The 12,374-nt window shown below is 43.4% G+C and overlaps 2 protein-coding genes across 2 annotated transcripts; both read right to left on the minus strand.

Annotated features, from left to right (window-relative positions):
• Positions 1–293: 293 nt before the first annotated feature.
• Positions 294–2,167, minus strand: parietopsin. Its single transcript, XM_076734044.1, has 4 exons — positions 1,816–2,167; positions 982–1,310; positions 579–824; positions 294–449 (listed from the first exon to the last, which is right to left on the minus strand). Exons 1-4 carry the CDS (start codon positions 2,165–2,167, stop codon positions 294–296), a joined length of 1,083 nt encoding a protein of 360 aa, XP_076590159.1.
• Positions 2,168–2,646: 479 nt separating this feature from the next.
• Positions 2,647–11,887, minus strand: nt5dc3 (5'-nucleotidase domain containing 3). The gene is made up of 14 exons (XM_076733832.1): positions 11,397–11,887; positions 10,292–10,476; positions 9,929–10,003; positions 9,766–9,821; positions 9,451–9,541; positions 9,222–9,359; positions 7,754–7,814; positions 7,443–7,545; positions 6,417–6,518; positions 6,153–6,234; positions 5,944–6,030; positions 4,279–4,419; positions 4,119–4,183; positions 2,647–4,033 (listed from the first exon to the last, which is right to left on the minus strand). Exons 1-14 carry the CDS (start codon positions 11,680–11,682, stop codon positions 3,775–3,777), a joined length of 1,731 nt encoding a protein of 576 aa, XP_076589947.1. The 5' UTR covers positions 11,683–11,887; the 3' UTR covers positions 2,647–3,774.
• Between the last annotated feature and the right edge of the window lie 487 nt (positions 11,888–12,374).

The following is a 12,374-nucleotide window of genomic DNA, read 5'->3' on the forward strand; positions in this document are numbered from 1 at the left end:
GTCTCAACAAGAGATGAATCAATGCAGTTCTTACATAACCTTCAGAAAAAGTGAACAAAACAAACACTTTTTGTTTGTTATTGTATTGTATTGCATTACTGTGTGTGAGTTTCCACTGATTTTGTCCACCTCCTGAATATCAGCTATCCGTCTCTGAGCTGATTCTGTTCTCACTGGACTACAGTGGGGACTTTTCTGAGCGACACGGACCCGTAGATGTTCAGGTCTGTGTCCTTGATGAGGCACTGACAAACACTGACGTCCATGGCAGCTTCTCATTTTTGCCAGAGAAGTCACAAAGGCAACACTTTGCTGTGCGTGTTGACGCGACTGCCGAAGGAAGTCAGCCGGCTCCTCCTGCTCAAGGGGTGCATGTTGATGCTGACGCTGGTGGCCACGTGGGGAATGTAGTGGCCGCAGGACAGCAACTCCAGAGCGGCATCACGGAACTGATGGGCGTAAAAACACGGTAACATATGAGCATCATATTCAAACATGGTTTTCTTGTGCTTCCTTTGTGCACACTCAGTCTTTGCATCTCAGTTTTACCGCAGATACACACTTTAGCCTTTGCTCACCTGCTTGTTGGAAAGGAAGTAGATGATGGGGTTATAGACGGGGCTGGTCTTGGCAAAGTACATGGGCATGGTGGCAAGAAGCGGAGGGATGTAGAGCTCTGGATCCATAACTATCACCACTGACAACGTTGTGTAGGGCAGCCAGCAAACAAAAAAAGCTATGATCATGGCCAGGACCATGTTGACAGCATGATCATTCTCCTTTTGGCTGGAACGCCCACCCTGGAGCTCCACACTCCTGTTCAGCTACGAGCAGAAAGCAAATTCGACACCCATTAAAAGCTAGTGACTTGTTTTAGCCTGTAGGTGGTAAATTGCAACCAGATGAGAATAGAGGTATATTTAAATCTGGCTCTAATGGTGTAAAAGTGTAATAAATATGCAGAAGCCATCCGGAGCCCACCTTATTCATGGATGTGAGCACTTTGCAGTAGCAGTAGATGATGACTATAACAGGGAAAATGAAGCAGAGGAGTGTGTAGAAGATGAGATAGCTGTAGTTGCTCCATGATCTCTCCTCCCAGGCCAGAGAGCAGGAGGTCTGGACTCCCTCAGGTCCGTAGGAGCTCCAGCCAAATAGCGGAGTCACAGCCCAAAACAAGCAGAAGGTCCAGACGAAAAGTAGCCCGATGATGCTTCTCCGCATGCTCAACTTTAGACTAGCTCTTGGCTTACACACCACGTTGTACCGCTCATAGGCAAGCAGGGTCAGAGTGCAGAGAGACACCAGACCTTGAACAGATGAATTACAAAAAAACAAAATCTTAGCTCAAGGTCCACAGAGTTTTTCTGCAAGTCTGTAACTGCATCTCATGGTCTGTCTGTGGGAATGCAGTTTGCTCAGTTGTCACAGAGAATCTCCAACATCTCCATCACAACTGAGCAAACTCCATCAGGACTATGAGATGTTGTTTAAAACAATGGAAAAGGCTAAAGTGTACCTTGAATTACAGAACTACAACAAACTTCATATTTTTTAAGAAAGGAGCTTGACATTTGCAAGATCCGATAAAAGTGGAAAGGCAATTTCAAAAAGCATGACACAAAGGCAGACAACATAAACATTTCACTTTCTGAGATTAGCTGAAATGAAGCAATATTGCAGAGGAGGATGGATATTTTAGCCTTACAATTTTTTCTTATTGTGTTTTACAACAATACACCTCCAGGCACAGAAAAAAAGAAAATTGATCTGAGAAGTCTGTATAACAAAAACTGCTCTCACCACTCCACTTACCAAAATAGTTGACTGCAAATCCTTGAAACACGCAGGCCGCGTGGCCGATAAAGAAAGAGCCTTGGTAGTTGGTGATGGTGACGACCAGGGAGCCGCAGAGGCCAATCATGAGGTCAGACACAGCGAGGCTGAGGATAAAAACGTTCATAGGCTGGAGGAGAGACGGATTCCTCACCATCACGATTATGACCAGACCGTTGTTAAAAACTGATAACACTGTGTTGATGAACATGAGGAAGGAGAGTATACTGTAGCCCAGCCGAGGGAAGATGGTGGGCACCACGGTCGCCACCTCGGCCTGGATGGATGGAGGGTGAGGGCCGGAGCTCCACAGTGTGCTGTTGCTGTCCATGGTGCCTAAATGAAGTCCAGCCTTGGTGAAACAACTGTGAGGCTGAACCCGCAAACACTCTGCTCAGCTCAGGACACAGCGTCATCGATCTTATCATTTCTGATCCCCGTTAAACCACTCAGCTTCTCTTACTCTCCAGGATGTCAGATTGTGCACCTGTCTGATGGAGAAAGCCCCAAATGCAATATGGGAAATTGGTCCGTAACACGATTTGGAGGGATTAATCCCAATAAACCCACTGCTATAATGGTAATTGGAAAGTTGAGGGATATTAAGGAGGAATGAATTAGCCCTCAAAATTAATTTCAAATTATTAAATATTTCTTCCTCTTGCCGTTTGTACAGCTAATAGTGAAGGGAAAAGGAGCATAGTACACAAATGGACCACAGGTTTAATAATTCATTCTCAGTCTTGCTAATTAAATCTGATTAATTATCCAACCACAAGTTGCTTTAAATTCAAGACATAAACACTCAGCAAGGTCATTAAGCCAGCTCCATTTTAATAAATACTAGAATAAAAATACACATCATCGATACACATTTAAACTACAGAGCCACTAATGAACCATGAGGTCTTGGTTCTGGCCACTGGTACTTAATAATTCCCTTTTTCCAAATAAATCTAAAGATTCCAGCTTACATATCAAATATAATCTCCTCCAGCTCTCATTCCAGCACGTGTGAAAACATTTCACACATTTTCTGCAAAAGTGTCAAACCCACGAATCCCACTGCTGCCATCACAGATCAAACAGCAACACTCAGGCTAAATATAGCAATGATGCTCTATTTTTTCCTGACAAATATTAACATGTCTAACTGCTAAAATGAGACATATACAGGCTGTGCTATGCGGAAATGTTTAAACCAATCAAACACAAGGATCTCAGAACACAAGTGTGCAATGTGTATCACAATGTGCAGCTCAAAAATGAAATGAACTGAGATGCTGGCTGGCAAAATCTGAAAAGCATGATTACCATAAATTATATTAGGCCATTACAAAAATATATACATTACAGCGATGTGAAAAAGAGATTAAGGCAGCAGCGTTTGTGATGTAAATGTTACCTCTGAGTATTTGCATTTCACTTTTGTACTTTTACAGACGCAAAGGATAAAAAAAAGCAAAGATCCACAGCATGTACATGAGATCTGTGATACACTTTGCGTGACTGCCCCCTATTGTTTACACTGAGTAACTGCACCATTTTTGCATAATCTCACTACCCCTCCTCTCTCTCACACACACTAGGACACACACACGTACAGACACACACGCACAAACCTAAAACAATCAGTGCATTTGATGTTCCAAACTCTGCGTGAGGAAAATGTAAAATACAATGCGTCCATGTTTAAAATGAAGACGTCAAAATACTTATTCTGTCATGTATTATTTGGCTCAAAAAGCACTAAATCCATCCCTCTTATCTGAGAGGACGTAACTGACTAGTTTAAAGCTTAATAAACATCAAGAGTTTGTTACTAATTATGCACATCTTAAATTGCGGCATGCATCTTCTAAAAAGCCGTCTCAGAACTTAAAATGTAAGCAGTGGAGATCATCCAATCTTTATTCTGAACTCTGTCTTCCCGTCTCGCTAATCAGAATTGGTCCCGTGCAGCCGTGAAGAGATGTTGATACCAGTCGGACTGTGTTCGGGCCAGAAGGGGGACTCGTGTTGCAGCGGCGTGCGGCGAGGGAAAAAGGTGTGCTTGAGGTTGTAGTTGAGCAGGCAGCTGATGGAGGCCATGTAGATGTCAGCAAAGCGCGACAGGCGGCGTGAGAAGTAGGTGGGGTTGTGGTACGTCCGGAAGAGACTCCCGAACTGACTGTTGAAGATGTCCTTCGTCTGCGCCCTGCCGTGAAAACGCAGTTAAACCGTTAAGACGAGGTTAGATCACTTCTGCAAGATCTCAGTAAGTGATCAAAAGTTGTCATTACCTCATGGCTTCTCTTTCCCTGATCCACTCCTCCACAACAGCTTGAGAGGCTGCATCCCTGTGGACCTGTTTGGGAGCAGAGAGCAGAAGCTGAGCACAAGAATTTGAGGATGGAGGCAAAAAGCAAAAGACAGACAAAGATTTTTAGAAAGTCCGCTGACCTGCATCTGCTCGATAAGTCCAGTCAGTGCCTGTAACCAGGCCATCATGTGCATGTACTGCTCTGTGTTCATGATCTTGATCTCCTTCCTCAGCTCAGGGATGATGGCACCCGTCCTCCAGCCATGTTTCAGCGTCAGATCCTGCAAAACGAAGACCAGAAGCTCAGTCCTGAACCTACTGCAAATACAGCATGATTTGTCAAGTAATAAATGAAAAGGAGTGCTGTAAAATATACAGAACGGAGTTATAGGCTTGAAACCCATCCTACTAAACTACGGCATGCTGACCCAATGACACTCATCGAATGACAGACCCTGAATTTGCAAAATTAAGCAGAACTGGAAAAAGAAAAAATAAAAATAAAAAAAAATAGATAGATAGGGTATTTAATGTAATGTGAATGAATACAAGAAGCAGATTAAAACAGAAACATACCAAAATGTCAATTTATGTCACAGTTTATAAATTAATGAATGAAATCATTTATTTTTAATATTCTTAGTGCATTTAATGCCATTTTAAGTTATTTATTGGGCCTTTTATTTATTTATTTTTTCTCTTTTGGCAGTTTCAGTCCTCCATAACAAAAAAACACCTCTTATATACACGCCATGTCGCAAAAAGCTGCACAACTGCAATGTCACGTTAGATCTGCAGGCCTCATGCTTCATACTCAGATGCATATGACAATGCTCACAGCCCAGTACACATTGTCGCTGTACTCCTCTGGTTGCAGTCATACACCTAAAGCTCAAGCAAAGACTGACATATTAAGTGCAAAGAGAGCCAATTAAAATGGAAGTGCATCTGTTCCATCACGAGACGGGCGACTGAAAAACCCTGCTGAAATTGATCCAGGGAATGAGTCATTTTGGTGGATTCATCAGCGTATCTGGAGGCTTTAATAAAACTGCATGAAGCAGGAATAAAATAGTGCTCCATCCTTGCCTCCTCTGTAACTCCTTAGCAATTGAGAGACGCTTCTGCTCTGTGTCCACTCGCAGTAATGATCTCATTTCAGGCTGACTGCAAGCTGCGGTCCGTATCAACCACACACGCCATGTTCCATCTCTCTAAATAAGCAAGACGACATGTTTGACAGCCGGCTGCCTGCCACCAGCGAGGCATAATGCCAAACTCTGTCTGTCATTGCCACCATTTACAGCTGATCAGACACACTCGCGTATACAAGTCATTATGACTCCTCGTGACGCAGATTAAAAATAAAAAAAAATTGACGCCTTCTCGTTTACTTAGCGAAGACGAGGGGCGGTTGTTGGCGCGTTGCTAGGTTACAGGTATGAAAAGGTAAATAATGCACAGTGACACTCATTACTGTAGATGTGGTAGGTGTCATCATGACATACAGGCACTCATGAAAATGCCTGTCAACCAAGCTCAATGCAGAGTTACAGCTGTGGTTCAAAGCATGAAGAATTACATCGTCAGCCCCGTTATTTTAGCATCTTTGATCTCTTTGGCTCATTTGCTCAGTATCAAACTATGTGCATCTTCGTGCAAAATAGTAAGAATGACACTGTTGAAGATTTAAGCTCCCAGACACACGGTCAAAGCAGGGCTCCCCTCTTTGTTCATGATATCTAAACTTCATACTACAGTGTGTTGTGTAGCTATAATGAGTCCTTTGTCTGGATGCTGCTTACTGCCAAGTCACTGTAGATGTGATCACCAAAGTAAAGCACTTTGGATCCCCTCCAGCCGGTGAGCCTCAGGAACTCGTAAAGGTTTCCCTACAGTGATCAAACAAACATATAATAATAAAAAAAAAAAACACATAAAAAATGTATTTATCGAGGAGGCATTTTTCAGAAATTTTGCAAAAGCATGTCATAGTTATTCTCTGTCACAGCACCTGTTTGTAGATCTCCCCTTTTTCCAGCCTGTGAATCCGGTCCCACAGCAATGCACCTTTGTCTGTCACTCGCCTGAAAGGTCTGGGAGAAAATGCACAAAGACAAATCTTACCCTCTCATAATGTTGGCAGCTCCCAGACAAACACACCAGACCCCTGAAATACTCTGTGTACAAAGTGTACAGGTTCGACTGGTAACTGCTAGCAGTCCCACTGAGGCCCCTAGCGGGATAAGGGAAGCACAGCAGACACAGACGTACTTACTTTCTCCTGTCATTGAAGAAACTGGGTTTGTCAGCCTGAACGATCACAACATCGAACAGGTCCCTCCAGTCCTTCCCTACAATGTAGCTCATTCCTCGGTCCCTGAGAAGGACAAAGATTGAAGACATTATCCTGTCAGCAGCATCTTAAAGCTCATCATGAGGGTAACAAACACTTGAGCTGAGGGCACAGCGATACGCCAGCAACAACATGTCCATCTTGCACTTTAAATAAAACCTGGCTGTTCCCTGTTTGTTGCAAAAAAGACGTATCGTGTGCACCTCCAACCCCGGAACAGATGCATTACAAAAAACAGCAAAAAAGGAAAAGGAGAGGCTGCCTGCACTCTGAAATTTGCAAGCTTTCACTAATGCAACTCTCGAACTTGCAAGGTATTTTTTGACCTGCAAGGGCTAGCAGGTCAATCAAGTCAGCTTTATTTAAATAGCCCAATATCACAAATTACAACGTTACCTCAAGGGGCTGCACGATCTGTAGAGCATACAACACCCTCTATCCTCAGACCCTCCATTTGGATCAGGAAAAACTCCCAAATGCAAGAAATCTCAGATAGACAATAAATACAGAATAGGCCAAATAATGATAACAAAGTGAAAAATAGACTGTAAACGTGTATGAAGAATATAGAACTGAGAGGAAGTCAAAGTCAAGAGGTGCATTAGTAAAAACTCAGTCTCAGTGTGCAGACAGCCGCTCCTTTGACCGACTGTAACAAACTACTGTAGGTTTAACGTTTTTTGGACTCAGGGAAGCCTTTTGAGGTTGGACACGCATAGCTAGTCACTGTGCAATCAAGCCCGACTTCAAAAGAGGCTCAGAAAGTCTTACAATGAAACGCAAACACTCGCAGAGGGAAATCCCTTTGATGTGTGGTTGCCGCACTATCGAAGTTGGAACATTAGGAACATTATACAGCAACACCGACTAAATATTGGTTCACTGATAACGTGGCGGTTTTAATTAGTCGTGCCAAGAACCACGTGCACTCTGTTTGCTCACACTTACACAAAGTCAAACGGGCTATTGGTAATGAGGAACATCTTTTTTCCATGCTCTGACAGCTTCTTCAGCACAGCGTGGCTTTGCTCGCCATAGCAAATGTATTTATCTGGAAAATGAGAGAACAGAGGAAGAGAGAAGGGATGGGGCGCGTGATACTGATATAATTTGCACAAACAAAGCAATGCCTTTTATTTGTATATCACAGTCTCATTATTACTGAATTATTTCTTTATGTCTTGGCAGCTACTCAGATGCGGCTGCGCAATTTATTTTTTATTAGTTCAAACAAAGCAATATAAATCAAAGAACATTACCAATATCTGCTTCCACAGCTCGGTACATAATGCCCTTGACGTGAACATCTCTAATGGCTTCCTGTGAAGAGGAAAAAGCAAACAACCCTCAGCCAGAAAGTCATGACTTCAGCGACACAGTGTTAGCATTCAGCTCCAGTAGCAGCACTTTGCTCTGTATATAAATGGTTGACTTGGAAGCACAAAGAAGCGCATCTCTGAATACAAATTAAATATGAAGAAAGCGGCCCCTGGAGTTTAGTTACTTTGGTGACACAGTGAGACAGTTTCCACATTTTCAACAGTGTAACTTGTGCTTTAGAATCCGTGGAAGAGTCAACAGACTCTCCCTTGCAAAGACGCACGTTTAAGGGCACGTTTAAAGGAAGTTTATCATATGCAAAGAATATTTGATGTGCACAAAAGCCAAAGGAAAAGTAAGCAAAAAAGAAAAAAAAAAAAAACAACAGTGTAAACGCTGAATAATAAATTAGGCTTGGCAGGGAAAAAAAAAAAAGATTGAGCCGGGTGTCCTTGAAAAGATATGAGAGGCACTCGTGGAACAGAGAGCATGTGTGAGGGCTTCTAATGACAGCGATCTGTCAAAAACGCTGCAGTGTCACACAGAATAGACAGGACCGGCACGACAGACGCCCTCAAAGGGAGAACACAGGCCTGATTTCCTGTCCCTCTCCCTCTGAAGTAGCAGAGGCACCAGAGAACAGACGCAGATGGCTGGGGGCGGGTTTTGCTCGACTAAAATTAGACACCGGTTTTCAGAGCTAAAATTAAGACGGTATTGAATGGCTGGGGTGTCACGGCACACTGCACACATGTAAATACATTAACATTTATGTACATGTGGAGTGATTTTGTCTTTGAGCCCTGGAAGAAACAGCCCTGATTCCAGAAGAGGTGCGACACTGTGTGAGTAAGAAAATAATGCAACCATTTGCAAACGAACTGTTTAAAAAGGTGGTTTTACAAAGTGTTCCTGAGCTCATGTACTCATCTCCATTATACAGTCATGTGTTCACAAAGTAGTGAATCTCACTCCATCCTCGCTTGTGAACGACTGAGCCTCTCCAGGATGCCCCTTTCATACCCAATCGTGATACTATCACCTGTTACCAATCAACCTGTTTACCTGTGGAATGATCCAAACAGGTGTTTTTGCTGCTCTTGTCCCAACTGGATTGAAACATGTTGCTTCATCAAATTCAGAATAAGCAGATATTTAGAAAACTAAATGAAGCTGATGAGGCCAAACATTAGAAATGTTGTCTTGGTGCTGTTTTTAATTGACTTTATGTCAAAAAGGATTAATAAATCATCACCTTGTCTTTGTTTTTCACAGTATCCCAACCTTTTTGGAATCAGGGCTGCACGATAACTGGGAAAAGCTTCTACTAGATTGTTGCAAATATTGTGTGCCGACTTTCCCAAAAACACCCAACAAAGATGGCAGAATAATACCAGCATGGTTCACCTTTACGTCTTTGTAGAGATGGACGGGCTCGTAGTCGATGTTGTGGCTCATGAAGAAGTCGTTGACACAGGACAGGAGCGTCATCTCGGGCAGGGAGAAGATGTCCATGAACTGCTTCATGGTGTGGCCATGGGAACTCTGCCGGGCAGCGATTAACATCATTACACACTGCTGTTTTTATTTCTGCAGCGTCTCTCTAGTCATACACGAAGGAGGACATGATTGTCACCTTGCCGTAGAAGTCGCTCATGATCTCGAGAGGTACGTGACTACCTTCGTACATGGCGATGACTTCCTCATCAGAAACGGGATGAAGACCCCTGTGGAAGAGACACAATTCATACCATGTCATTTGTAACACGTGCAAACTCCTGACAATAGACCACAGAAACGCTGTAACATGTCTAGACTGAAACAGATCAAAAACGAGATGTGTGGCCTGATTAGAAAAAGCATGGCGTACTCGCACAGCGCTGTGTGAATTTCACATTTGCGGTTTACTACCCACTACCCTGGTGTGAGAAGTAACACGGTGCACAGATACCTGTAGACAGTTCCCAGCTGGATGTAGTGAAAAGCGTCGATCTTCATCAGCAGCGCCTGTTACACATCATTCAGAATGATCTCCACACTGAGCGTCAGGCACCATTGATGCAGATCATAACACAAATGTCAGTGTCTGAGTCACACAAGCATAGACCCCTCACCTTCTGGACGTCGTAGTGAAGTCCTCTGACAGCGAAGTTAGGAATGTACTCATACTTCCGCAGACCCTCTGGATACTGACATAAAAGAAAATCGGCAGATTAGCCACAAAAGTGGGGCGATTATGCTGCCTATTATAAACAAAGCTCTCCAACACGTTCAGCCCTGCTACCAATTTGTCACCATCTCAGCTGGAAACATTTGGGGGCTTAAATAATTCACTCGACAGCACAGCGCCAGTGTTTTCCCGTTGAGATCCTGATCTGATTTTTGTACCACACACATGAAAACTGTGAATGATTCTGTCTGTATCTGGAACACAAACATGTTTGAGGCGGCGGGTTTTAAAAGAGTCGCGGACGCACCCTGTGGTTCGTGATGAGGGTGTCCCGTGCTATGTTGAAGATGAGGGTGTGGAGGTGTCTGGAGTAGAAGGCCAGGGTGTAGTCGTAGTCGAAGCCATAGATCTCAATGTCTCGCAGGCTCATCTCATTGTTGGCAAAAATGCTGTCGGGGTTGACCGAGTTGGTGGATATGACTGGAATCAAATCTAAGAGGAGAGAAACACCTGAGGTTATTCTGCTGCTTCCTTTCATTTCCCAATATTATGCTATGACAGACGGGTGTATCTCAGGACACTGTGGGCAAAATGAGCCTGTTTCCAGCTCAAACAAGCCTCGAGAGGAGGCAGAAATGTGGTGCTGTGTGAGGTAAAAGCATGAGGTCTGTTTGCTCGCTTAAACTGTTGTGAGCACCAAAAAAATGTGAATTTCATATAATAAATCGGTAACGTCTGCCCTGAAATAAGAAGCTGTAGGTTTTATGTAGGTTGCTGATTTAAGGTGCTGATGCCGTTTTAATTTCAGAAGTGGACAAAATAATAGGAATGCCTCGGCATATCACTTAGTGCACTACAAAACCACCACAAGTCGATTCAACCCTGCACACTCTCAACAAAGCATTCACTCAGTATTTCTGCATGTTATTTCACTGAACTGCATTATATTTTACAGGCCTTTACATTGTGTTCACCCTGACTGCAAATTTCTGTAAATATTTAGTACAATCAAGCTCCTTGAAGATGGTTTTCAGTCAGTGTTTAGGGGTTGGACAAAATACCAGAAAGCCTTAGAACAGAATACAATGCTGTGCAGGAAGATAACAATCTACAAACATACACACAGATTTGAACTCTCAGCTAAATATGAACTGGTTTGCATGTTGCAGACTTCACAGAGGCAGCCGTAATCGTACAGTAGATTGGTGTTAACGTTGTCTCGTCCACACCAAAGTATCTCAGCCTATAACTCCAATACATTATTCCCACCATCGGATCAGGACGCGTTTACTGTGCCGCAGGAAACGTTGGTCTGCCGGAAACGTCATTACAGGGTTACAATAAGGCAACAACAGTGCTGTGTTCACCGCAGTGCTGTTAATGGGCACTCTGCTGTTTCATTACGTCCATACCTTCAGTCTGCTTTTTGGTCTCTTTATAAACAGACCATAGCTTCTCTGTCATGTCCTGACCGGCTGCAGAGCTGCTACACGCAGATGCTGCGTAGTTCTGCGCTCTGGCTCGGTGTGTTAGTAGTTGACCGACTCCATGTGCAACTGCACCGAAATTCCGTTTCCATAAGCGAGGTGTGAGCGTCCGGTGCTGCAAACCGTGTAAGGCGGTATAGAAGACGATCGCCCTCTGCAGACAGCGGCTGTGCGTGAGGACAGACGACAGGGGCAAAGACAAGGGCGCCATGGCTGTGGAGTGTGGGTGGCAGCCCGTGTGTGGGTCGCGGTGGGCTCCCGGTAGATTACATGCAGTTGACAAGCTCCTCCGTAAATAATACCGAAAGTGTCCCTGCTTTGTACGTCACTTCCGCGTTGGACAAGTCCCAGCCAACCAGCGAATCAGAGACTGGTGCGTCTGTAGTCCAGCCGCTCCCTGCTCCCTGAACAGCTGCGACGAGTTACAACATACATGTATTTAACAGGCGTAATCCACAGGAGGAGCCGCTGGTGTTCAGAGGACAGCGGGGGTTTCTCTGCTTCTACCGTTAAAGGGTTCGGGATTAAAAAAAATCTCAGACATGTTTTCAATTCTGGAAATAAATAAAGTGTTAGAAACTCTATCTTAAAACTAAATTAAAAACATAAGATACTAAATCACATGAGATAAACTCTCGTCATAAGTTTGGCTTTTTAAGACAAAATTGTTACATTTTAAATTGAGTTTGGCTTACTGCCTCTGTGATCAGGTAAATCTTCTGATTTAGAAGTATTTTTACATTTTTAATCCTTATAGATGCTTTTTAGGACAGACTTACGAGATTATTAGTTTTAACTGACTCATTAAAAGACATTAAAAGTACAAAGTTTTATCTTCACTTTAAATCAAAATCTTTGAATGTCTCTCCAGTTTGACTCACTCATCTAAGTTATGACTCACAG

The sequence above is a fragment of the Chaetodon auriga genome, chromosome 6, assembly GCF_051107435.1.
Source record: "Chaetodon auriga isolate fChaAug3 chromosome 6, fChaAug3.hap1, whole genome shotgun sequence".
In the NCBI taxonomy this organism is placed as follows: Eukaryota; Metazoa; Chordata; class Actinopteri; order Chaetodontiformes; family Chaetodontidae; genus Chaetodon; species Chaetodon auriga.